Source organism: Eutrigla gurnardus (assembly GCF_963514095.1).
Source record: "Eutrigla gurnardus genome assembly, chromosome: 7".
NCBI lineage: Eukaryota > Metazoa > Chordata > Actinopteri > Perciformes > Triglidae > Eutrigla > Eutrigla gurnardus.
The window spans coordinates 17,446,649-17,474,253 of NC_139921.1; the positions used below are offsets into that span (position 1 = coordinate 17,446,649).

At 43.9% G+C, this 27,605-nt stretch overlaps 2 protein-coding genes across 3 annotated transcripts in view; one reads left to right on the top strand and one right to left on the bottom strand.

Annotated features, from left to right (window-relative positions):
- Positions 1-201: 201 nt before the first annotated feature.
- Positions 202-10,778, top strand: tgfb3 (transforming growth factor, beta 3). Its single transcript, XM_084012789.1, has 7 exons — positions 202-955; positions 5,198-5,361; positions 6,690-6,819; positions 6,961-7,068; positions 8,774-8,930; positions 9,439-9,592; positions 9,688-10,778. The coding sequence occupies exons 1-7, from the start codon at positions 610-612 to the stop codon at positions 9,844-9,846; spliced, it is 1,218 nt and encodes a 405-aa protein (XP_083868915.1). The 5' UTR covers positions 202-609; the 3' UTR covers positions 9,847-10,778.
- Positions 10,779-10,904: 126 nt separating this feature from the next.
- Positions 10,905-27,605, bottom strand: part of ttll5 (tubulin tyrosine ligase-like family, member 5) — a 41,772-nt gene continuing 25,071 nt past the window's right edge. Inside the window, exons 27-31 of one of the 2 annotated variants that reach the window (XM_084012787.1) lie at positions 27,044-27,177; positions 20,605-20,803; positions 17,927-18,129; positions 14,955-15,037; positions 10,905-12,333 (exon numbers count right to left, since the gene is read on the bottom strand). In XM_084012787.1, the coding sequence (XP_083868913.1) occupies positions 12,281-12,333; positions 14,955-15,037; positions 17,927-18,129; positions 20,605-20,803; positions 27,044-27,177 (672 nt within the window). In that variant the 3' untranslated portion in view covers positions 10,905-12,280. The remainder of the gene's footprint in view (positions 12,334-14,954; positions 15,038-17,926; positions 18,130-20,604; positions 20,804-27,043; positions 27,178-27,605) is intronic. The other variant, XM_084012788.1, reaches the window with a different exon arrangement.

Consider the following 27,605-nt stretch of genomic DNA (forward strand, 5'->3'; position numbering starts at 1 on the left):
AAAACAATACAACGCACATGTTCTCAAGTTTGACAACACGAGGTTTCTCTTATTAAAAGTGATATTAAATGCATTTCAGAATAGTGCAGATCTCAGATCAGTCGGAACAGAGTCTATGGCTATGCCGCCCCTCCTTCGAAAACGTCACAGCTTGTGACTATAAAGTATGAGTGCGAGCGGAGAGCGTCTGTGTCGAGGCCGGACTGCAGCGAGAGCAGAGAGGCGCACTGACTCCCAAAAGCACAAGTGGATGGAAAGAGCTCAACGCAATGGAGAACCTGAACCGCGGCGCAGAGATCAGCGCCCTGTAAACGCGTGAAGGAAAGAAGAGACGCTTGCATGAGATAAAGGGGGATGAAGAGTAGAATAAAGAGTTTTAATGAAGAGTTGAGATTGTTTTCCCCAAAATGGCACGGATTTGCTCCCATGCAAATGCGCATTTTGCAAAGATGACATAGCACTTGAGAAAATGGGATTCCTCCAGGAACAGAACTCACTCACGACCTGAATGAAAAGAGAAAAGGGGATTCTATTCAAATCGGAATTTAGTTTTTTTTTTTCTTCGTCTTCTTCTTTTACTTCAGTTGTGAGTGAACACAAGAGTGAAAGATGAATCTAGGAAAAGCACTTCTGTTTTTCCTCCTCTCAAGTTGTGTGACAATGACTTTGTCGCTCTCCACTTGCACCACTGTGGACATCGACCACATCAAGAAGAAGAGAGTAGAGGCGGTCCGAGGACAGATCCTCAGCAAACTCCGGCTGACCAGTCCGCCTCAAACAACAGGTCCAAGTCAAGTACCTTTCCAGGTCCTGGCCCTTTACAACAGCACCAAGGAGCTCATTGAGGAACTGGGGAGAGACAGGCATCAGAGTTGTGGACAGGATAACACGGAGACAGAGTACTACGCCAAAGAGATTTACAAGTTCAACATGATCAACGGTCCGCCAGAAAACAGTAAGTTTTTGATCCCGATAATGAAAGTATTTATGATGCAAAACTTCTCATACTCATCCAATAAACCTCAAACATTTTGTGTTGAAGTGCGGGGGAGTAAATACTTGTGATTGGCACGATCATTTGTTTTGCTAGTGCGCTCATGGAGCCAACGTTTTTAGACGTAGATGCCCAGACTTGATCCAAACACCCCCCCTCGTGCAAATCTATGCTTACTCGTACGACTGAAAACGTCTTCTCTTCCTGGCATCGATACAAAAATGATGATAGGTGAAGTAACACTATTAAAAACAATGATTCGAGCTGATCTTCCAGCTGGCATTAAGTCCACTCGTGCCTTCTTTACGCACAGACGCGCCTGTGAGCAGTGGAGCGGCGCGCAAAGGAGAGGGCAAAGTAAACAGTCTAATTGGAATGAGCACCATTCCTCATACATACCTCACACCAAAGCCATGGGAACTCCAGCCTAACTCTGACACATTCCTAAGCGGGGAAAATTCTCAGGCAGTTAAGTCTAATATTTATTGCCAACTCCAATACCTCATTTCCATTTTCTGGCCGTGAGTTGCCCAATATTTTTCATCCAGTGTGAGGGCTCTCTCGTTTCTATTTCCCCACTAGTAGCAAGGAGCGGAGTAGCCCTCTGTTATGATCTAATTCCCTTGTTCATCCATATTGGTATTTCCTGTATAAACTATGGTCCATTGATTGTTCCAGGAACCAGAAACAGAAGCTCGCTAAGCAGAAGATTCTCCTGAGAAAGTCAACCTCTAAGTGTAGGATTTGTACCTTTTCACGGTCAGATGCCGGTTATGGTGCATGGTTTTTTGAAATCAACAGGTGTTTATGCTGTGCCGTGACACTAAGCAGAGCCCTCTGCCGGGTTCCAGCGTAAGTCCTGAATCAAATCCATTTCACAGGTCCCACAAAGTGCTTCTGACACTCAAAATACACAGCTCGGGGTTTATCCGCTGGTCAGGGGTAGCCAGAGCTCCCAAAACAAACAGAGGTCTAAGGAGTGGGATCAGTGATGGCCAGGTGCCGAGGACCCATCATGCTGGTCTCATACTGTAGGTGATAATACAAGACTGGTCTTACTACTAGCAACACTTTCTGCACTAAGCAGATTCTCCAAGAAGGATATTACGAAATCAACAAAAGCGTGCCAACATACATTAATTAGCACTCTCCCTTTCCATACTGTATATTTAAAGAGAGTTGGGTACGTTGCAGGATATAGGAACATAATGTCTGTCACCTTGATTATTTTGCAGTGTAGTTCACTTTCATTGCTGCTGGATTTAATGAGTTTTACATTCACCGTTTTTTTTGGAAGGTGGGAGTATTTGGGAACGTAGTCAAGTTCTCTTTTTTTTTTCATGCTCGGTTAAAAAGTTAAACAGAAACTTTTCTGTCATCCCCTTAATGTGCCACTTGCTCCAGACGTTCTCTTAGCCAGAACTACTAATGTTAATCAAGGCATTGGCCATTTATGACTAGATGAAGCATAACTGAGACTGGGCAGCAATATTTCTTCCTTCTCTGGTGCATCAGGAGGTCAGCGTGGCTCATTATATCATCATAAACCAAACACCGTTGAAGAAATGAGATAAAGGCATAAGTGGAAATGGATGATGACCTTTGGCACAATAACATTCTTCGAATCCACTGGCTTTGAAATTAGAAAGCCTTGCACACCGAGGCATGTGGTCGCAGTGAAATTGCAAGCCAACCGTTGACTCAGTGTTGGGTCGGTAAAAAATGAGGACTAACGCTGAGGACAGCAGGGTATCTGATATATGGGAGAGTAGAAGGATGATGTCATCTGAACAAACAGAGACAGAGGTCTTTGGCCTCTTCCCAAAGAAACACCATCTCTCCCCCCCCAACTCCCACGCCTTTACCATTTTTTTGCTTCCTCATCCTTAATCAAGTGGAAAAAAAAAAGTTGTTTTTCCAACTTCAGAACAGAGCTGCATCACATTATCTCATTTGCCGTAGTGGCCTGCCACAGCCTTGAAGCTGAGAAACGAGACTCTTCTCTCATACGAGAGCAGCATTTTAAATCTGTATTGTTAAAACTAAACATCCATATTCTGTGTCATGGGTAAGTGAAAAATCAGACCGTAGCAGCAGAATGTAAACACGTTGTAATTTCAGATACAGATATTTAACCAGATAATAGAGCACTCACATTTCTGTTGTCCTCTATGGGACCGAGGCACTTCAGCAGCTGGCTAGCACCTGCTGCCTTATGCTTCCTATTTCCTTTGTTTACCTCCACAAAGCTCTGGAGAGACTGACATTACGGACAAACTTCTGGGCAAAAGGGCAAAGAGCGGTGAATTCTTTTTCATCAGGAGACACTGGAGGGTGAGTCTGAGTTAGAGTGCAAGGTGTGGTCGCTAGCATCAACACAGCTGGGCATCCTTTTGTTATGCAGACTTTAATATGGGACCATAAAGCAAATGAGTTAATGAGAATGTTTTGCAGTAAATCCAAGCTCTCTAATTAGAATCTGATCTAAGAGCACAAGTTATAACATTATAATGAATTAAACCAAGTAATCATTTGTTTATAGTATAGTAATTTAGATTGTTGTTTAACATAAAAAAGTAAAATATCTGGGCTGCTTCGAATAGTTTACAGGTCAAACGTATGTCAGCATCCTGACACTCTTAAAAGCCATCAGCTAAAAATGGTGGGGGTCAGACAATTGGGGAATGTATTTTATTTTAATTATGCAAGCAATCCCCTCCACTTACCAACATGGAACAAATTACCTTTCAGACCCTGGCAAAAATAAGCCATAATGTGAAATCCACCTAAAACCATTGCAATAGGAAAAATGAGGTCATCCAAAAGGAAACCAAAGACTTGATTAGAATTTCAAATCTCCCCTCGAAGTGGGGCTTTCCACCTTCTGTGGGGGAGGTGGAGGGTTAGGGGGGTGGGGGGGGGCAGTGAGTGAGGGGAGGAAAAGGCTACTGAGGTTTCCTCCTTATAGATTGCGTGGAAACACTGGACAGATATCTGGCTGGGGATGAACGCTGAAAAGGTCACCTATAAATAGGGAAAGTTGAAAAAAACTTTGTGGAAATATCAGATAATGACTGGGAGGACACTGAAATAGAATAATGGGTCAAATGAAGTACAGATACTTGGAGATGTGCACGTTTCTTTTGTATGACACAGAAACAACGGAACCTCTGAGTTTCCATTCGTCCCCGAAACAGCATGAGGTGCAAATCAGCTAAAGGTGCAATGCCCCCTTTCAACCACCAGCAAATCAGAGGCTTGGGTAATAAAGCCTTAAGCTTGGGGTAATAAATTAACCATGGCTTGGCTGTAAATGACTGTTTCCATTGGCCCATAAAAAGTTTGCTATGTGCTTGTTTTGCTCAACACTGCATGTGCTTGGCCTGTTAAAATAATAAACTGTTCGATGCTATTATGGTATAAATAAGGGGGAAGGGCTTCAGCACAACAGGAAGCTTTTTTTTTTTCTTTCTATTTTATCGTAGAATCACACAGTGGCCATTTATTTAGATGATTCTGCCAAATGCCAGTGTACAGTCACATACCCACCCCATGTATACAACAAGTTGTTGCTTGTCAAGCATGCCCTGAGAGGCGTTATTATCACGATGGAGTCGCCTTCCAAGATGGTTTGTCAGGTATTGTTCTGTTCCAGCCTGTGAGCCCACATGTTCCCTAGTTCCAAGTAAAACTTGGCTCCTGGCCGAGGCCCTCTGAGCACCTGTTGGGCTCACGAGTCGGTGGGAGGAGGAGGAGCACGCTGCCGTCCCACTAAAGCCTGCAACACCACCACATGGGACATTTGGTTTTCATTTCATGACTTCAACTTGTTGCTAACTCGGACCGCACAAAGTATAAGCAGATGGTTTTCGGTAATGGCCCACGTCTCACTGGAACAGAATAGAAATAGTTAAAAAAGAGCTTTGTTTTGATCTACGAGCTATCTAAACTTGTCGAGGGGAATCCTCTGCAAAAAAAAAAAAAAAAAGTGTATTAATAATCAGAATGTAAACATGTCCACCCCTGTAAGGACGTCAGTGGAAAATAGGCTTCGATAACATGAACACTAAGTAACAGATGGATAAGAGCTTAAAGGGATTCTGATAAAAGAGAGTTCCAAAGTGATCTTGTGTTTTATTTTTTAAAGGATTTAAAAGAATCTTTAAAGCCACTGTTCAGTCATCATTTCCACTTAACCTGCAGATGACCTCCCCTACTGCCCTAAGGGAATCACCTCCAAGGTGTTCCGCTTCAACGTCTCCACCATGGAGAAGAACTCCACCAACTTGTTCCGGGCCGAGTTTCGCGCCCTGCGGATCCCCAACGCCGGCGCCAAGAGAAACGAGCAGAGGATTGAGCTCTACCAGGTGTGTGAACTGACCATTAATTTCTACTGTTAGCAGAGCGCAGAAGGTTTACGTGATGTATTTCTCTCAGAAGGGCCGTTTAGGTCAGAGAGAAAGAGGAAAACATTTTTATTAGGGTGTCCAACTCCCTCGCTCCTCTTTTCATGCGCTGATCCATGTGTTTACAGTCCAATAGATTCTATGTTTGGACAAATTTAAAGCGCTTGCACAGCCATTGTTAAGAAACCCTACCATTTGGCAGCTTCTTCTTTCCCAGCTGTCAATCTCAACAGTTGTCCATCCTTGTTTGATAAAATAACGGGTTATGCTTTCAACAGGGGATTTATAGATCCACACCTGCGATTGTGTGTTTATGAGATTTTTTTTTCGTGTGTGTGGAAGCGTGTATCTGTTAGATGTCTGTGTGTGGGGGGTGGCACGGATGGATTTTTTTTTTTTTTGGTTCCGTTTCCTCATTAATCTCCCGTGAGACACGAGGAGTAATGATCAGGTTCCAACATTTCCTGCCAGGGAGACAAGCGTCTCCGGACTGCATACCGCCTCTGAGGCAAGGCTCTGGCCGGCGCTGAATACAGACTGTCAGGCCGTCAGATTGTTTCCAGGGGCCTCGGAGGAGATAGAGGCAGGGTCACCCACCGGGGGAGTAAATGGAGCTGCTTGCTCGCCCCCACACTTTTTCAGACGGGAGTTGATTGGCAGAGGGCTGACGCCGGCCCCTTGTTCCCACAGGAAGACAGATTAGATGCTGACAATGTTCAGGAACCTGGTTATCCATAGCTCTGCTGTGGGCCCCAGCACTCATACTCACCACCCAAACATACGCAACTCTCTCTACAGATAAACACCTTTGTTCAGGAGTGTTGATGGAGATAGGAATGTCTGAACCACACGGTTGCTTTTTCCTCCATCGTCGGTTTTGTACGTTTGGGGCCCTCGACACGATATCGCAGTTAGGACATGAATGCCTGTCTATATACCTTGCAAGCCTGCTTTCCCCCCCTCCCCTGAACTGCTCTACACTGCATCTCGGGAGCCCAGCTAAAGTCAAAGTTTGAACTGCTGACGTGAAGGACAGCCAGGTTCTCATTGGCAGGAGGGTAACACACAGGCATTAACTTGCAAAATGGGGATATCAACACAGGGAGTCATTTTTTCCATGAAGAGTAGACATTTGGCCCAAGGCATCCTGGAGAGTCTGGCTCAGACAGACAGCTCTGGTTCTGCAAGTGCGTGTGTGTGTGCATGTGTGTGTGTGCGTGCGTGTGTGTGTGTGTGTGAAAGAAGGAGAGTTTATGCAGCTGGGTCACATTTTCATCTTTCCCTCACAGATCCTCCAGAAAGACGACCCCAAAGCCAAACAGCGCTACATTGGGGGCAAGAACGTCCTGACCAAGGGAACGCCTGAGTGGGTCTCCTTTGATGTTACAGAGACAGTGAGAGAGTGGCTGATGTACAGACGTGAGTGGCCATCCTCAAATTTGCCTTGAATCACACCTTATCACATATCCTGCCAAAGAGCAGCGGCTCATCCAAAATGAAGGAATACGGCCCTCAGGGGAAAATGTCCATACATCCCTCTGCTCTCGTTTCCCCCCTCAGAGACCAACCTTGGCCTGGAGATCAGCGTGCATTGTCCCTGCCACACTTTCAGGCCTAATGGTGACATTATCGAGAATGCCAACGAGGTACTAGAGGTCAAGTTCAAAGGTGAGACTGCATTTAATTCCTTATTAATGAAACAAAGTCAGATGGTCTGGATTTGCATCGGCAAGCTTTGTTGTTTTTCCCAATACTTGTTAAAAATCTGAATTCAAAAAAGTATCATGAAGATGTTGAAAACAATATTGCCAAAGTTTCAAATTGGCAATCTGACACATTTATTATAAACCAGTAATAGGAATATAATTCGGGGAAATGAAAAGATCTCTAAAGCAAGGAAGAAATAAGTAAAACAATAAAAGAAAACCAAACAGTTATGGTTAGAGTTGAATAGCTAGTGACTCACTAAGTGAGTCAAGATTCTCAGCTGTGAAATTCAGTGCGATGTTATCTACCCTCTGGTAAATACACTTCATTTCTTGTTACCTACAGACGTGGGAGTGGTCACCCTCTTCTCGTCTATTTCCTTTCCCAGATTTCCAGATTTCTCTTTGATTTTGATCTCTCACATTGATATATTCATATTCTTGATCAAGAGCTAGATAACATTTATGTCTTTATATTTGTCTTATGTTCCTTTGAAGCAGGGCTGGTTTTCGAATAAAATGCTTTTATGGGTCTCAGGACTATTTTATTCTAGGAGTTTTAGGCTCCAATTTTAAATTTTTAGTTCATTGCTGTCAGATGTTTTCAAATCATCATACACATTTTTAGTTAGAATTATTAGTTAGTATTTAATCATAAAACAGTTCCACTTGGCAATTGAGTGGTGTTCTTCAGTTCAAACATGGTCCTACAAAACTCTTTATACAGGACCGCAGTAGGACATCCCACCTGGCATTGCCATGTTGGCAGAGTGGACTCTTTACTTTACCTTTGTAGGTAGAGGATTTGACAATTATTTGCCAAAAATTTTACAAATATTTTAGATGAATCCAATTTGAATGTTTTTTTATTTCTTAATTTGCACAAAAAGTTCAACAGGCCTTTTGCTTCTTTGCATTCACTGCCAAATTAAAGGTACCCGAGGCGTTTACTTTGTCTCTTATTGTGGAGGATATGTTCTAACGCAGCGTTTCCTCGGATGAACGAGAATCTGGTTGTAATACAATAACACTCAACACAATACGCACCTTATTATGAGGTCTAAAAAAAGTTCCCTTTCATCCGGTCATCAACATGTTCCTCCAGCAGCAATACCTATTGAGGTCTTTTTGGTAAGATAATGGGTTTCCTTTCTAAGATGAAGAGAGAGACACAGAGCATGGGAATACAATTGATCTGGTATCTCACTTAGCACTGGGGCCCCCGGGCCCTCGGCCCTGGGAACACTCCCGACTGGCTTGGCCACAAGGAATGTGCTGCCACGGCGCTCAGACGCTTGGCCCCGAATTAAAGAGGGGCGTACATATCCAACAGCAGCATCTCTCCCGAGATATCCACTGCTTTAGCTATCAGGGGTAGATTGGATGAGCAGACGCAGGCCCACGGGGGAGAATGGAGGAAAGAAGGAAGTTAGGGACCAGTGTTGAATACGGGGAAGGGTGAAGATGGAGCCAACAATGAGTGAAGCCTTTCCTGGATATTACCGAATCCTTCTGTAAAAGTCACAGTTGACTACACTGATTAGAGTTAAGCTGTGGTTCCACTGAAGTCAGCTCTTGGAGATATCTTTACTATTCTCAATAAATTTGCCGCATTTTTGTGCAGGTTTTCCTTGGTATCCTCCAGACTAACTGACTGTACCCTGCAGGTATGGAAGCGGACTATGACGATCTGAGCCGTGTGAAAAAGCAAAAGGAGCAGCTCTATCCCCACCTCATCCTCATGATGCTCCCTCCCCACAGGCTGGATGCCCAATCCTCCTCCCGCAGGCGTAAGCGGGCACTTGACACCAATTACTGCTTCAAGTAAGGGACACTTCCTCGCCTATTGTCTTCAACTTTGTAAAAATCATTGCTCCGCACCTGATTTTTGAGATTGGGCTCGGTAAAACAAATGGACGGCCGCTATGCCTTGGAGAAAGAGAAAGGGGATTTATTGTCAAGTAATACGCCAGCCACGGCAGTAGAGTACATTGGCAAAGAATACACAGAATTAGCTTCTTAATCACCTCGACGAGCATGAGAGGCATCATCAAATACAAGTCGGGATCCGTCCCAGAGCTAGTAAACCCCGCCTCCTCTTACACGCCGTCTCCTCGGCTCTAGATTTCCTCTGTCAGGCTGACAGGCACCACCGAAGACACCTGGGCTGACTCCAAGAGGGAAAATAAGGGCACACCTAAGAGTGGAATTTCCGAACTCCACTCTCATCTCTGGCTGTGTGCCCATAGGGAGGAAAATGTATACAACTCTTAAAATCGCTTGTTATCTGCGAAACCGAGCGTAAACCCCTCTGTCCTCTCTTTGTCTGCAGCAATTACGAGGAGAACTGCTGTGTGCGACCGCTATACATTAACTTCCGGCAGGATTTGGGCTGGAGGTGGATCCACCAGCCTGAGGGGTACTATGCTAACTTCTGCTCCGGTCCCTGTCCATACCTACGCAGCGCAGACACCACCCACAGCTCGGTGAGACAAAGTGCCACAACGACATCAAAGGTGTGAATCTGTTCGGGGAAGATGCCATGGCTGAGCCGTATCTCCTTCTGCTCTTCCTTCCACAGCTGCTGAGCCTGTACAACACCTTGAACCCCGAAGCGTCCGCCTCACCCTGCTGCGTTCCTCAGGACCTGGAGCCCCTCACCATCCTCTACTATGTGGGTCGCTCCCCTAAAGTCGAGCAGCTCTCCAATATGGTTGTGAAGTCCTGCAAGTGCAGCTAAACTTCAGGGCTTTGGCCCTCCCCCCCCCCGGCGAGAGACGGAGATGGATCCCAGCACTACTCAGGAGCTTGTATGAGGGGTCAGAGGGGGCACGGTACACTTTGCCCTCCACGAGTGCCTCCGACCCTCGCGTCAGCCTTCGCCTGAGCTCTCTATCTCACCAAAAATCAAAAGATGCAGTCCACCACTTTGCTCACAACCATTGGCAGCATTTTACCAAGAAGACTCGTCAAACACCACTTCACTAACGGCACTCTCAAACCCATCAGACCTCCTCCCTCAGCAATGGCCTTTTGACATCAGTGTTTCTCATGTTTTCTTTTTCTCCATATTCCAGCATTTCAAACAGCTTGTACCTCAGTGTTACATGACAAGAAGAACAGAACAATAACTGTCTTACAATGACCACTGCATTCTTTAAGGACATAAAATAATTGCAGTCAAAAAGAGAGAGAAAAAAAATGACTGAGAATGCAGACTGAGCTCAGCATAATAGGAATACGTCAAAGTGAGGTGAAACTAAAATGATTGTTTGTCGAGAGCAAACACATCGTTCAGCTCTGACGCACAGGACACCTTCAGATGTCTGAGCTGGAAACTGACACTACACTGTTTGTTAGGATTAAAATGCTGTTGAGTTCAAATGACCTTAGGAAAAAATAAATAAATAAAAGAAAGAAAAAAAAATGCTGGAAACCACCCTTTATTTCAAAGTATTATTGCCATGGTTATGTTTACCTCTGTAATGCAACAGGATGGTGATTCCAGGGATCGTTTTATTGTAAAGTGAAGCCTTTCTGTTGTATGAGACGACGTATGTCACTAAGTGAACACTTAACTAGATCACAAACTGTAAATGTTTTTCTTATTACTCTTGGAAACACTTTTTTTTTTTATTAAAAATGGACAGCTGGATAGAATTGTTCTAATTTTTTCTGTTGGCGTAAAGTATTTTAGAGCACTTTACTTTAAAAGGGGTACATTTTGGTGACTTAAGTGAAGAAATCCAGTATGCGTGGTGAACAAAGACATTTACTGACGTGATCAGCGTGTTTTAATGTTTTCGAGGTGAGTTCAATGTTGATACAGACCGACCAAGATTCCAAAAATATTACTTTTCCATGCATGTGTGTTGTAAACAATCAGCGACAAAACAGATGATCAGACTGTAGCTTTGTATCACCACATGAATATATACATTGATATGGATTTTACTGTTGGGTTTTTGTAACACAGCATGCTCTGGTGTAGTAAAGTAGCAGTAAACCCACAACATCACGTTAAAACATCACTCACTACAAAAAAACAACAACAAAAAAACAATACCATTAAGTGCATTAAAACCAGTTCTGTTGTACTGCATTGAAAACTACATACTGTGCAAAACCACATAATAATAATCATCAGTTGATATATGACATAAACGTGCATAACATTCAAGTATTGCTGACAAAGTCATCATATGCTGAATCTTTTTGATATATTACAGAGATGTTTTATTTGTATTCACACACCCTGAGTTAACTCGCTATGGTCCCAAGCAACAGAACATCCACAAGGATATTTGGTTTGCTGGTGCAGCATTAACCTTCATAGTAGGCAAGGCTGTGCATAACCATAATTCCTCTTTATGTTATGCATTGAGCTACAGAAACGGCCAAAGAGGCCGTTTGGTGGATATGTACAATACATAAATACTGATGCAAAAACAATAATTTACTTATTAAACCAAAAATATAAAAATTTGGTCCATCCGAGGAAAACAACATCAACATCTGAAGAGTGTACACTGTGAACAATGAACAAGGCAGCAACCAATCATACTTGAGCTCCTTTTTTAAGCCTACATGCAAAGGATGCTATACTCTTACACATCCGTAGGCGATGACCATACAGTACGATTTGGCATCAACTTGGCTAGGAAGTGTAGAGTCCAATGCCGGAAGCCACTCATGAAATAAACGGCATGCTTGTCTGCTTGCATAACTTTTGTAGAAAGATCAAATCTACGTGAATGGCCAGCGGTGCACAGGCTACTGCATGAGCGACGAATAAAAAGGTTGAATCGTGTAGTTAAAATGCCACTGGGGTGTTGAAGAACCATCTGCTGAAGGGTATCTGTCAGTGAAATCTTTCTGTGGTATCAGTAGCATGGAGAGAATGAGGGCGGACAACTGTTGGGATGTGTGAGTGTTGCCAAGGGGGTTGATGGGGGGGGGGGTTGAGCCTAGCAAATAAAATCCCAACCTGCGTCAAAGCTGGGCATTCCTGGCCTTCTAGACTATCCTCTTTCATATCACAGAGACATTAAGAGGACCCTGATCGATGTCCAGCATGCTTTCATGTGTTGCTGTCCTCTGTGAGGATGTAGTTACATGCAGAGACACCTGTCAGGCCAGCAGAGGGGCAGGGTGTGCCTCTGGTTGCTTTCATGTCATCTCTGACTGGACTGCTGGCCCTGGAACAGCTTGCGGTACACAGAAAGACCTGGGAAGCAACAGAAAGTAAAATTAGTACACTCCTGGTGATATGTTTTAAAATCTTTGGTCAAGGAGATGTGCTGAGTTTTTTGTCATTCTCAGCTCCCATCGCTCCTCCACCTATCGGCTGGCTCATATCCAGGCATCCAGTAGAAAAGGCATTCCAAGTACGGTAAGAGCTGCCGTATTTGTGCTCCCAAACAGTATTCCCTTTCATTCCCTCTGTGCACACTCTGTTTATTTTGGTGCTCTTTTACATCGTGGGGCCTGACTGAGCTGGAAAAACGAAAACATCTCCCCGGCTTCCAATCTGATGACATGGCCGCTGGAAGCGGCTTCCTCCGGCTCAGCAAAAGAAAAGATAAAAGGGACGATATTGTCTCTCACATGTCTCACTCCAAATAACGCTTGACAAAAAAAAAAAAAACATGATGTCAACAGTTTGTTCAATGGCAAATTTACCTCAAAGAGTACAGTCAAAACAGCTTGAATCTCCGTAAGGTGCATCGATGATCGCTTCGAATCAAACATCCAATAACTTGCCTAATGCTTCTCAAAAGGGGAAGACGGCCAATAACTACCTTCCTTTCCCAACAGGGCAGCACACAACCTGAACTATCCGTCCTGACATGATCAGACTCATTAAAAAGGCACAAGTGCAGCATTCATTTCCTTCTTAACCTGAAAGCAATAAATCTCTCCCCGGTCACCAGCTGGGGAGCACGGAGAGAACTTCAAGAGAGATTCAAGGGAGGCATTGTAAAACACATGTGGTGGATAGGATAGGTTCGTAAACTTTGATCAGGTCCTCATCGAAACCCTCCATCCGTCTCACGTCGAAAAACGAACACGGAAGGAGTGGGGAAGGAAAAAAAGGGGGGAATGGGGGTGAGTGAGCAGGAAAAGTTTGGGGAGGATAAAAGGAGAGTTGTACGAGCAAAGAGAGGAAGAGATTAAGAGAGCGCACATGAGAGAGATAAAGGGAGAGTGTGATTAATGACAGTTGACAGCTGATCATAGAGAATGCTCTCCATTTGGACCGTCTCTAACTCCCTGTCAGAGTCGATCAGGGGAGCTCAGTCATCTCGCTACAAAGGTACACCGGGCGGGCAGAAGGACCTGACACACTCTCAAGCTCCACAAAGGCTGCTGCCCCTCTAACAACACCCTCCACCCTTCAAAACACCACACCGACTCTGCTTTTCAACTCCCAGTCACATTCTAAATGCACGGCTTAACCTACCTTTCTAACTGGTTTTGGTACTGGGACACTGGTAAATTTTTTTCTCTTTCTTTTTTTTTTTTTTTTTAAGTTAAGAGTGAAGCATCTCCCCCACCCTTTGCGCCCCGAACGATGGAAAAAATGCATTCATGAAATTCAGAAGCTTCTCCCAACGGATCCAGTTACAGTAATTGATGAGTTTATAAGATGTTTGTTAACTTAAGCCAGCCTTCATAGTTCTGGGGAAAGACAGAGAATGAAAAGAAATGTTCTGGTCACACACACACACACACGCACACACACACACACACACACACACACGCACACACACACACACACACACACACACACACACACACACACACACACACACACACACACACACACACACACACACACACACACACACACACACACACACACACACACACGCTTAAGTATGGTTGGGGGTGGACTGGGCAGCGCGCAGCTACTGTGTTTTTCCGACAAGCTGATTTCTGGGTCGGCTTGACTGTGACACTCACGTGCTGGGATGAACGGTACGATGTGCTAATGCTAATGTGTAGTAGGTCAATGGAAAAAGAAAAAAAAAAAAAAAAACACACTTGATCAGGCAAACAGATGTGTGCATCAGCGCTAACTGCTTAATATCCCAGTAACTGCAATAAGCTCAACACTTCGCTCAGGATGGAAAGAGTTGTGGAAATAGGGCAGGATGACAGAGCACACGTGAGCGAAGGCGCCCACAATTGGTGCATTACTCATAATAAACTTAAGCAAAGACGGAGCTGCATATTTTCGTTCTCTTAGTGGGATTTCTGGGGTACGACTGGACGGCCCTTTTGGCGGACGGACAGTTATAACGACTGCGTAGGAGTGACCAACAGATGGGAATGCCCAAACTGTTTCCCATCACTGAATCTGGATCCACAAGAGGGATGACATCACTTCTATGCTTCCTTAACCAGCAGTGATCTGACCTTTAGCCTTCGACACATACAGACAATGTGGTCGAGTAGAAAATGACTGTAGAACTGGAGAGATGGTTTATGCCCATTCAGATCTGACTGCTTCTGTCGTAAATTATTATTATTACAATAACACCTCATTCTAACAAGGTTGTGATTAAAGTTTGTATACTATGTATCATTATAACAACATCTTTTACAGTGTGCAGAATACATGCAGACATCCCACACACCACTACGCAAGCAGCAGCGGGCTAAAAATACCAAGTGGTGTTTATCAGTCCTCCATGGGGAATGTCCACTATGCCTGACTGTTATCACGGACACTGGCATAGAGAGGGCACGACTTCCTCCCCCCCGCCCCCCGCCTGAGGACTTGAGCAGGCCAAGTTTACAGCGCGGTACTGAGCGCGTGTAGGACTGCAGCATCAGACCCACCTGCTTTACCACAGATGGCTTCGTAGACCACATGCTGGCCGCTGGACACGCTGCCGCTGGCCGAACTCTCTGCGGACGTCTGCCTGTTGATCGAGACATGATCAGTGTCAGTGATGAAGGAGGGGTGACGATGACGTCACGCTCTTGTGTGAAAAGCAATAATTATATATTCACAATCCAGTTCAAACGTATGGACTTCACCTTCATTGTCCCACTCAGGGTTGAAGATCCAAATAAATACATATATAATAGGAGATAAGTGCATTTCAAATAGACTGTGTGCACCTGAGGGTAAAGGCTACAGACACTTCTTCTCCTCCTTCTTAAAGGGCAAATAGTCAGTACAGTAGTGTTTATTTATCTCACAGGGCTTCATAAAGAAGTCAGGAGATCACAGACGGGGTATTATATATCCCCCCTTTTCACATAATCAGACAGCAAATACAGTGTTTTCAAAGAATAAACCATTATAAGACCGGCTGAAGCGTGGAGCAGGAGCAGACACGTCTGTAACCTTATACATTAAATCTGTTAAGCATTTTTTAGGGGGGAACAATAAATAAAGCTTAGCTGGCATTAACCTCTCGCCCCATAACAGCAGCTTGCCAAAGGAGCATTAACAAGGTAATGAGGGTACACACTGCCTCCTTGTAAGGGACTGCACAGTTGTTCTTTCATACCATTACACAACCACAAATAGAACTGGCCCACTTTAAGCGTGGCATACCTCGACAGGAAGCAAACCCTTTCATATTGAAAGGGGGGAGAAAAAAAAAAAAGACTTGACCTCTGGGTGCTTCACATCACTCTCTTTGTCAACAGTCTCTCACTCTGTCACTTGGAGAGTCAGCCAGCAGCCAAGAAGGAGGTGAGAACAAAATCTGAACTTGCCGTACGCGCGGATGAAATATAAGCCTAAAGTTGAATATTTCACACCGCTCTCAGAGAGCTGAAGTCCTTGTGTAAACAGAGCTGATGTGGCGTTCAGGTAGCTAGCGTGTCTTAATGTTATACACACTGACCGAAGGGGATAAAGTTTAACCATAAACACACTTTTGGCCACTTCTGTGTGTACACAGTATCCCGTGAAAATAACTACTGTTGTGGCTGATTAATAGGGAGTGAAAGCACCAGCAAGGCTGACATTAATGGTGCTGCTGTAATTGTCACCCTATTAGTAATGCCACACGACAGCCCGGGTTTCCGTAGTTACAGCTGCGTCTAGCCAAACCTTGCAAACAAAATACCAAACAGGCTCATTTATTTGTGTTACAAATTGCTCCTTTCAAAGCCTTCACTGAAGTCATACCACTTTGAGTCCCTGCAGCCCCTCGAGTTGGCATGTCGTGGTATGTTGATGGACCCGAGAGCCCTGCCCTGCTTGAGTAGATACCGACATGATGCATATATGCTTCAAGCAAGTGTACTGCATAATAGTTCGGCTTAAAAAAAAATCAAAGGCACTGCCACTCTTTGTAAAATGTGTATTCAGGATCTTTTAATCTTCACTAATAACCAAATGCTGACCGGTCACTCAGGCCAGGCGCTGGACAGTCAGCAGTGTCAGGCTAAGTTGACCTGACAGCACTCTCTTGTAGGACTTTGTCTCCGAACAGAGGAAATCATTCGGCTGCATCGACAGAAATCTTCACACCACTTCCTTTCCTAAACAAGACCCATAAAAAAAACTGAATGTCATCATCAGCGGTGTATTACTCTAGGGAGAACCAATGCTGGTACATTTGTATCAAGCAACAGTTTTACAATTCAAACAGCTGGCTGGAAGAAGGTGTGCGGAGGGCTGGATAACCTTGAACGGTTTAAATACACCCAGCACAGTGATTCTATTATAAGTTGGAGGTGCTTCGGCCTACACTGCATTTACGACGTGCCTCAATAACAGAGGTATTGAGTTGCCCCCGAAAATGAGCAATGGAAATAAAGGGAAGCAACTTATTATCCCCCCATTTTCTGCAAACAATCATCTCCTTTCTCCTGGACAGAGTTCACTTTTTCTTTGTCATTCCTTCTATTCCCCTCTCTTTGCTCTCTCTCTCTCTCTCTCTCTCTCTCTTTTTCCTCTCTCATTGTTTCCATCGGTGCATTTTTTGGTCCTGAAGCTTCCGTTTTTCCCACACTCTCCCCTGTCACACCGGTCGACCACAAAAATGCAGGACAGAGGAGAGTGTGAGGGGGCTCTGGAATTCCACATGCAGAGGGTAAACACGGCAACTGCCAGGAAGACACACACACACACACACGGGAGCAAACACAGCACCTACCCGGCTGCCCTAACCTATTCTACTACCCCTGCGCTGCACCCCTGCCCTCATAACTCTTTACTTGCCAGTTACAGTTTGTCTGATGACTGAGTGTAACACGTCAGCAGTGCGAGGGGCTTTGCTCAACGCTACCTGCTACTCACAAACTGAAGAGCCCTTCGCCGCCTCCTCAGTGTGTTTGCAACAAACATCCAGCCCCAAATCACAAAGGATTGCTGTCGTCGTGTAATTTGGCCAGATGTTGCAGTAATAAAGTCATCGAGTAAGTGGGGGAAATAGCTGGCAGTTCACTCCTTTCCTTTTATTTTCCTTTCTGTGCTCTTCAGCTTATCTCCAAACCAAACAGGAATTAAACGGCGCTCGGAGCCCGGGGCCCTTCCACTGAACCACGTTGTGTTTACGGTTCAGGCAGAAATCAGGCCTGTGATGAGATTGTTTACTGAACAGGCAGATACACCCTGCGGCCCAAACACTGGGAGCACTACACACAAATCCAGACCCTCATTAGCATTAGCCATGTCCTCTTGAACTCAATGGCCACGCTTTGTCTAAATCTACATCCCCCTCCACTGCAATCGCTCAATATGCCATAAAATACATAGTGACTTTCAGCTATACTGGATTTAAGTATCAGGAGTCATGAATAAATAAATGAAGAGTAAATGCATTCAGAGTGTAAGCTGGTCTTACTTGATGAGGCGCTTTGTTGCCGTTTTCCTGACCTGTCCCTCTCTGGAGCTGCTGGGTGGCTTCGGGGCGAGAACAGGACTAACACAGGTCTGGATGTGGCCGTTGCCGTGACTGGGATTGAGCCGAACATGAAAGCTGGATGGAGGGCAGCTGGTTGAGTTTGTGGGAGCGTGTGGAGAACTTGTCTGGTCTGGAAATTGGGCCTAAAAAACGAGAAAGACAACTGTTATTTAAGGTCAGAGCCATTGAAAACTTCTTTAAATCACCTGTAATGGAGTCTTGATTGAAGGTTTTAGATGTAGGAAAGGGTTATGCAAGGACATGATTCATGATCCAGAATATAAGTGTGTATAACTTTAATTACTATAATCCCTCAAACTATTATGAATGGGACAAAATACAATTCTTTTTTTTTTAATTAACCATTTGAAACAAATTGAAGCAAAATGTTTAATTTCCTATATTTTTTAAGTTGAAGTAGCAGCAGGAAAATAAAAACAGAATACTATTAGCTTTTGAGAATCATACAAAATCAGGGTAATCTCAATGTATAGGTGCCAAGATTTTGACTCTTGATCCTTATGATTATAAATACAGTCTGTGCCCTTGAATCCAACCCAATTCTAAAAGAGGAATAGGGAAGTGCCATTACATTTAGAACGGGTTAGTCATGGGAAAAAAATGCAGTCATTTAGGTGAAATATCAAAGTGCTTGACATGATTTCTGCAGATATTAATGAAAGGCCATCCAGTACCAAAACGGGAACATTTTTCCGCAGTTGGCAGTCCCGAAAAGCAAATTCTTCACATTATTTATTTGTTTGTACGAGACCTCTTCAAAGGCTTGGGAAGGAAAAAAAACTCATTTTCTTTCTGACATAATAATTCAGAGCCGCATTTCATTCTGTCCTTGCAGCGCTGGTGAATACCTTGCATACATTCCTTCCACATCTCACGTCAATGCTATTTTCTCTGCAGCTTTATACGGCTATCTAACAAGCTAATGGCTTTCCAGCTTCGCCGTGCAGTCGCTCGAAAAGGGGCGGCAGTGTGACAGGGAATATCTGATGTAATTTGTGTGTTGATAAATGAGAAGCCGAGTTTCCAGGTTGCAAGGCCTATGGCCGCAATTCAGTGTTTGAGCGGCACCAGGAAGGCCACCTTTCTTTGGCTGCCAGGTGGCTCGGAGCCAAGCTTGTGGAGGAGCCACACAGTCTGCACCCAGTAACTGGAACGTAGACCGGAGCGCCGGAACAGCCCCCTGTCTCTCTCCCTCCACTCACACACTCATACACTTATATGGCACTCACACTGACACTTCCCCTTTGTGTCATCGGTTCATCCAAAGTGATTTTCTCAGTGGGTTCGAAAAGTCAGCAAGGTGCCACCGCGGAGTAGCCGAGTCACCGACTCGCTAGCTCGGACCCACGTGGGCGGATCGGGATGGCAAGGGTTATACGGAGGGATTTGCTGGTGAGACAACCAGAGTCAGCCTTCCTATGACCTCAGTGTGTGAGGGTTGAACAACAGGATGGCTCTGTTATAAAGAACACATGCAGGGCTGTGATGGGACATGTCAGCAATAAAGGAAACTTGGTTAACTGTTTTCAGACTACGGGACGAAATGAGAAGGGGAATGGAACGGAGGAAAGGCAATGGGATCACTTTCATGAAGTGCCTTGCGTAAGGCCGCTGGACCGAGCCAAAAGAAATATCACCTTAATTGCATTAATTAAGGACCTGACCGAGATGATGAAAAAACAATGACGTAAGAGCAACTACATTACTCAGGACAGATTGGAAAAAAGCGGGCGCATCCAATCATTCCACCCCGTAAGCCGTCCCATGGCACTCTCCTGTCTCCGAGCCTCTCCATCCGTAGATGGACGCAAAATCCTCTGGAAAATGAATACGCTCTTCCTGTTAAGATCCTCTTTCAAAGCATTTAGGAAAACATTAAACATTTTCTTTCTTCCTTTCTAATCTCTCTCTAAAAACAGCCACATTTACAAATGTCACGGCAAGTCACACGTGACTAAAAGGTCACTACATCACCGCTGCTGAGAAAACCATATCTTAACATTTTATTTGAGTTTTCATGGGAATACAAATGGAGCTCAAATCTGATATGAACCTTATGAAACTTCAAACTCATAACCGGGGGCCTCTCTCTGGTGCCCTCATGGGCAGCATTCCTTAATGACTCACCTCCCAACATAAACCTAGTAGAGTCACTCAGCCAGACAATGTAATCTCGGAGTGAGGAGTCACGTTTGGCTCTCCAGGAATGAGCTTCTGTTGAGGAGGTTATTCCCACCGAACACCATTTTGTTAAGTGGTTTGGAAAGACATTCTCAGAATAGCTTTGTAAATGCTAACATGAAAGCTTTCCTCGTGATGTGGGTGTATCTAAAACTATTTTGGACGGCATAGCTCTGAAGGTAAGGGGATATTTTGTACCGACACAAATATGAAGGTTTTCCTGAGTTATAGCTCAAGAGTTCTCAAATATGTTCACTTTTCTTCCATGCTAGTAAAGCAAAGAATCAAACAAAATCAGAAGCAAAACAAGCCATTTCTCAATACCGTTTCTCAAAGGTTCAAGTCTTTTAACGAAACAAACAATCAAGGGCAGATCTTGACACCAGGATGCTGTTGAAATTAAACCTTGTACATACCTTCTGTCTGCAATGGCTCTGGTCCAGAAATTGTAGAGATTGAAGTCTTTGCTGTTGCAGTTTCTGGATAGCAAACTGAAGCTGGTAGCTTCCTTGGGTGGGCTGGTAGCGCTGCTGGGGGTTCACCCCGGTCACAAAGTTATAGGCACTCTGCATCTGGCCATCCCAAAGATCCTCCTCACCCTTCAGTGGCCTGTGACTTGGAGAGCACAGATGAATCAGTGAGTGTAATATTAAATATAATATAATTAAACCAAAAAAACACATTCTGACTTTTGCTTCTGAATGTTGCAAAACTGTGTTGCTTTGTATTTGATGCACTACAACACATCTTATACATCATATCTACAGTATGAAGCTTCCATCTTATGGAAAACCCACCATAAAGAAAGAAAGCATGCATCATTCTTTAAAGATTTATTTTTGCTCATTTGCTTTCTTGAAGAGAGTAAGATGAGAGGATCGATACCACTTGAATGTCTGTCTGTTCAATATACAGCTGCAGCCAGCTGCTCGTTAGCTTAGCCGTGCGTAAAGGCTGGAGGTGCTGTTAGGCATTTGTTACCTTTGGACAGAGCCAGGCCAGCTGTTTCCCTGTTTCCAGTATCTATGCTAAGCTAAGATAACCGGAGATATTTGGAGATATTTGGAGATATTTCCATCCAACTCTGCAAGAAAGCAAATAAGCCTAATTCTAATTGGTGAGGGGTTAATCCTTCTTTAGATACAGACACTCTATGTCTAAAGTAGGATTAGATATTTAAAGAAAAAAGAAACAGGGAGAAGAGACAAGGGAAGGTAATTTATGTTTGTGACTGCAGTTCTTTGCTTTATTGTTTATTCTTTGTAAATATCTTGCACACTGAACACCAAGGAATATTACTTGTATGTGAATATGTATTTGATAATAAACTCATTTCTCTTTCTGATAAATAATAACATTAAAAAGTATCAAATTAAGCTACTACTGAAGTACTACTGACCTGTAATAAAAGCCAATCATTACCTGCAAAATTGCAAGATGGTGCAAGCTTCAGCGACTCATTAGTAAGACATAATAGCACGTTAATGCTATCTTCTCTTCGTCAGTTATTTCACCATAAAATGAGGCAGAGATGTGGCAGGACGTTATTAACTCCCCCCATTTGCCTCCACATTTTGAGTTGCAATACCCCTGACATAGAGTACTCGGGCGTCCCAGTCGGAGGCTGCTGGGCCCAGAAGCCTCAAGTCAAAGCGTGCAAAGAGTCAAAGTAGAGGGCAAGCCTGTGGCAAACACAAGTAAAAAACCTTTCCTCCCTGCCTCAGTGCTCCCCGAGCTTCACGTTCCATTCACATCACAAAGCCACAACCTGGAAAGCAAACCTTTTGACGAGCTCCACGAGTTTGTAACTGGATTATCTGTCATTAAGACTAAGCCCGTTTCAGCCTTTTTTTCGTCTATTTTGGCCCCCGTTAAAGCAATGAGGTGAGCCTCCCCTTCAGACATGCTTAAATCGAGTCTACGATGAGTCTGCTGTGCTGCCGTATGTGTACTACCTTAGCCACAAACAAAATGACAGAAAGCACGTTTGGGAAGTATGGAAAAGGAAAAGATACAAATACAGTGGAAGAAATGGGAAAAGAAACTCTTGGAAATTCCTCCCATTACATGCAATAACATTTGCCCATTGGTCTAGAGTAAAAGGAAACACTGTAGACTTAAAATCACAATAGCTGCTATATTTTTAGAGCCAAAACGATGATAAGCTCTAAAATTAGAATTCAATTAATCTTGAACAATACACAGTGTGGGAGAATAATCTTGTGTTGCTAAAGTGAAAACATATTGCTTGCCCTGCACGGCCAAACAAAGACACAAGGGATCTTAAATCTCATGTGAACATGCTATCCACCCATGCATTTCTCAGTTCACATAATGGCATATATATTGCAAAAACAACTGGTGTGACCATGGGCCAATTTTTTTTAGCTTCTGGAAACAAAGGCTTGTCTGTGAACCTTGCAAGGCCAAGTGATTCTGCAACGACCAGAGAAACAAAACAAGTATCCCTTCTTTGTTTACAGCAGTCGTTTCCTTTAGCTTGGCTGCAGTTTGCACACTGCACCACAGGGACCTTCAGCGCTACCATTTTATTAGCATATGGTCTAAAATGGAATATTTCTCCCGTCAAGAGCATATGCTTTCCATGATGACAGCGTAGCAGTAGGGCCCCCAGGAGGAGTCTTCTCAGACAGGGCTTGTCAACACAACAACCACGCAAAAACATGCTGCAGAATCCCCCCATGGCTTTAAAACCGCTACGAGGGGACGGGCAATAGAGAAGAACAGTTTAACAGCTGAGTTTCTCATCACTAGTAGAGCACACGTGTGGAGCTCCAACATCCCGGGACCTCCCTCCCTGCCTGCCTGCCGGACTACTGATGGTGTCAGCTTACTCCCCGCTGCGCTCGCCATTCCTTTTTATATGCCGACGTGAGTGTAGAACAACACAGCAGCGAGTTGAGCACATGTGCGGCATCAATCTGACTCGGTGTGAATGTGGGAAAACGGACGGTCTGGGGATGACATCATGCCCCAGTATCTCAAAGCCTCGCCTGGTCAGTGTAAACATCAGCCACCTCAAGAGCGTGAGGGTATTTCCAGCCATTACTCAGTTGTTTGTTCACCTTGTTTTATTGCAGCGACGTGACGCTCAACAGGACTGTCCTTAAAATACACAAACAGAAAAAAGGCTTGTATCTGGGAATTTGATGTGGGAGCAGTCTAGACAAGGGTGATGATGCTTTAGTAAAATGCAGCGGTGAGCAAAATGGGATGGGGGGGTCAGTCCCAAAAAAACAGGTTGACTAACTTGACTAACATTTTTGATATACTGATGTAAACTGTCCATTTTCAGGTTTTACTGAAGTTGGACATTTAAATTTTAGATTTAAATGTTTTATTAAAACACTTATTATTAAATGCACATATAAAAGATAATCTAAGTAATATGTAATATGTACACAATTAAATGGGTGACACCTACTAATACTGCACACTGACGTGTAAAAGGTGTGTGTATCTGCTGCCTCAATCAATTCACTGGAATTTCACTCTCTTACCTTAAGGGCTCTCCCTCCTATTACCACATCTGGCTCCAATCATTGTGAATAAAACTTCTCTTCTCTTAAAGTCAAAGGAAGAGAAACATCAAACCGACCTCTATTAGAGACGTTTTTTACATTTTCACCAGAACTTTTCTGATTAGTTGGGTTGTTGGTACAGTAAATGGGCTGTCATAAAAACCCCTTTGGAATGGTATGTCCTTACCAACTTCCACCAAGTCAAACATCAATCTGACAAAGTATCGAACACGACTAAAAATAACCTACAGATGCCGGGTTGTGGTATTTCTCAGTTACAGCTGCAGTGAGGTTATAGGTTTGCAGTCATTTGTACCTTCGGCGAGAAGAAAATAGGGAGGCAATTTTTGTGGCCGCATTACATTAAGACACATTACATCACATGACTTCTACAAGTGGAGAGGACCCACCACGGCCTGCTACTGAATTCATTCAAGACAAACTGAAGCCACAACTGGAAAAGCAAAGCAAATCAGCCATAAGGAAGACGCTACTTAAAAATAACCATATTATGACAACGATAAGGACAGAAGTAACAAACACAACAAACTGCTGTTTATTTCTGAGGTCGTCTCCTTGACTGCAGCCTGAGCGTTTTAAACCGCTCACACCGTTTCACAAGTACGTTGCATGGAAATCGTCGTAAAACGTTTCGGGAGGTCGGCCACCGGATGTGACCCCCCGGCACACCGTGGATTGTATGAAGACGTGTGGTTCAAAGCCCTCCGGTTGTCAGCGCGCTGGAGTGAGGCAGCGGCTCTCAGAGTGCTGATGAAGCATACCTGGTAGATCCCGGCAGCGGGACTTCAAAGAGCCATGCTACTCTTTGAAACCCATCATGCTTCACCCCTGTGGTTGCTTAAAGAGCCAGTGTGCTTAACAGTTTCAGTATGTTTGGCACAAATCACCGGCCTGAATGTAGGAGAGGGGCGGGGGGATACAGGAAATTCTGTGTTATAGGAAACAGTGCCAAGGTGAAATCAAGGCAATTTATCCTAATATCTTATTAAAGACATTTCACTGCAACAAGAGGTGAACAGCGAGCTTTGGGCCAGGAGGGCTCGGGTACAAGAGAGCTTTTTGTTTTGCAAGCGAGTGACAAATGGGAAGATAAAGGGAGCCGTGTGTTTTCTGGAGAGATTTGGAACAAAAAGCTACTGTATATTTCTCCTCCTATGAATTATTAACCTGAAATGTGAACGGCTACGATATAAAGCTGCCTTAAAATGTCTTTGGTGATGAATGACGTGCCAGGATAATATAGGTGAGAAATATTTAAAGGGAATTCAGAAAATAAATATATGATCCAATGGGAGCACGGCAGCTAAAGTTAGATGGAGATCAAAAGGTGACTCGTGTTTTCTCAGTATCGTATAGAAACGCTACGTGAGGCTATCCGTAAAATTACAAATTCTATTAAATCTCTCTTCTTGGTTTGTGGAAATAAAAACATTTTAAAAAGGGAAAAGGCCAGCAGACATTCCTGGAATTCCCTGACAGCTTGATACATAAGGAAGGGCAGGACTGGAAAAACAGAGTCCTAGATCAAGGCCAAGCTGTCTGAGAGATTGTCACTCACACATCAAGACAAAAATAAAGCCGAGTGACCATATATGCCTACCCCTCAGTGAATTACACCTCCAAATAGTCGGTTTATTATCCTGGCATGGGACCAAAGACCATGGCCGTGTGATGATACTCTGTCCTTCCGTTTCCTTCCTTCTCTCCTCAGAGCAATGTGAGAGGGGTGAGATATGGGGTGAGGAAGGGGGAGGGGGGGTGACAATGGTTGCAGAGGCGAGAGCTCGGAGCAGACAGACTATTTGGGTGTTGACATTGCCCCCTCACTGCCGCCTCCACTCCGCCAACGCAATGTTTTAAGCTGCCAGCATGCTTCACACACTCCCAGCACTCAGCGGCCAGTTCTAGTGTTACTTAGCTCCACAAAGCACTATTAAAAAGAGAATGAAGTATTGAACTCGCCTACCCAGTTGGCACTGTACAATTCTTTTCCAATACTCAATCTAAATAATTCGTCAGAGACCATTAAAAAAACCCATTTACTTTCTATTGAGTGTGACCAAATAAGCTACCACAACAGTAAAGATGTGTGTAAAGTTGATTACGCAGAAAATTCTCAGAATATTCATTTGGCAAAAGTGAATACTTGACAGGTAGAGAGCACGTGAGTGTCAAGAATGGAGAAAAAAAAAGCTCAGCTATAGTATTTGACCTATTCAGGCCTTTATGACATATCCGGGACAACAAGAAGGGTAGTTAATGCTAACTACAATATCTGTGTTGGTGTACATCAGCATCTCGGACTCGAGGTTCACAGAGGAGATGATATGCCGTTTTTCTTGGCAGTGAACCCCATTAAGACTGCAATGCACTATTCCTTCTCTGCTGCCTCAGGGGAGGGCGAATAAATAGTGCACTTGAGCACAATGGTGAAATTTGACCGTAAGGAGCTCTGGAGCACTTATGAGGGAGCAGAGGTGTGGTGTGTGTGCGCTCAATACAAAAGTGGAGCAATAAAGAAGCAACTGTAACAATTCCCACGAAATAAAGTCCGACTGAAATCACGTTTGGTTTAAATGTATTCCCTCAAATTAATGTAAATCTGTCATCGAATACAAAAGCAAATTCCTCCCCTTTCTGATCCCGAAGGAACACACAGGAGAAGTGATTCAGAGAGCAGGTTTATATGCTGCAGCAGGCAAAACAATTACTTCTGTTGGACTTTAAGCTGCACAAACTTTAAGTTGCACAAATGACACCTTTCTCTTCCTGGTTTGAAGTTTCGAGACAAGTTTCCATTTTATACAGAAAAATACCTTGACTTTTATTCAAAGAGCAGATTATTTACAACCTGTTTTCAAATGAATTGTGTCCCCATGCACCTCAAAGTTGTTTGCTGTGATAAAAACACATTGTTCATTCTTCAGTTTAACGCAAACAAGGTCCTTTAAATCTATATATACAGTACAGAAAGTGAAGAGAAAACTGAGGAGGAAATGCAAACAACTACTGATTATGTCCCTAAAAGTAAAAAATAAGAGGAAAAGAACAATGGTTGTACAAAGAGATACACCATTCAGACCCTGATACCAATTCCAATATTGAACAAAGGGTATCTGATGCTGGAAACACTGAATTTGATATTGATTTTTAGAAGAAGCAACTGGATTTAATGAGTGCCAATCCAGCATCGAATGGGTGTATCGGCAGTTGTACTGCAGAACATGTATTTGGGATGTTGAAATAAATCCCTAAAATATTCCCCACATATTCCACATATCTCTGGACTCACCTTGTGCCGCCACATAAATCTGTCGCAGAGTGAACGGCTTTCACCGGCCCTTGAGATGTGGCGGCGGCATGTCGTCCTTTAGGATTCAGCGCGGCGCTCTCTCTGCTCCTGTTGGCCAGGTTCAGGTTGGTCAACTGGGGCCAAAAAAAAAAAGGCAACAGTTCATTCAACTCAAACCGTCATTTTCTTTACACTTATTGTATGAACAAGAAGATATAGGTATTCACTTTAAAAATAAGTAAATGTTAAGTCATTTCAAGCAAACATCCCACTAGTCCCGATGTCTAAAGCAGTAGGAGTACTTGATGAATCACTTGACTTGATGAAACACTCATATTGTGTTCCTCCCTACACTGACCACTTCATTCTCTTGTCTCTGGGGGCTATGTGAAATGTACACAGAGCACATAACAGAGCTGGTCTCCGCTGAGCACTAAATCCAGGTGGTCGCCTCCCCACGGCTCCATCTCTGACAGAATCGGCTATATCATGACTCTCAAGCCCCAAATTTGTTTATGGCTACCGTAGCAACTGCACCCCTCCTGCTCTGTGCTGCCCTGGG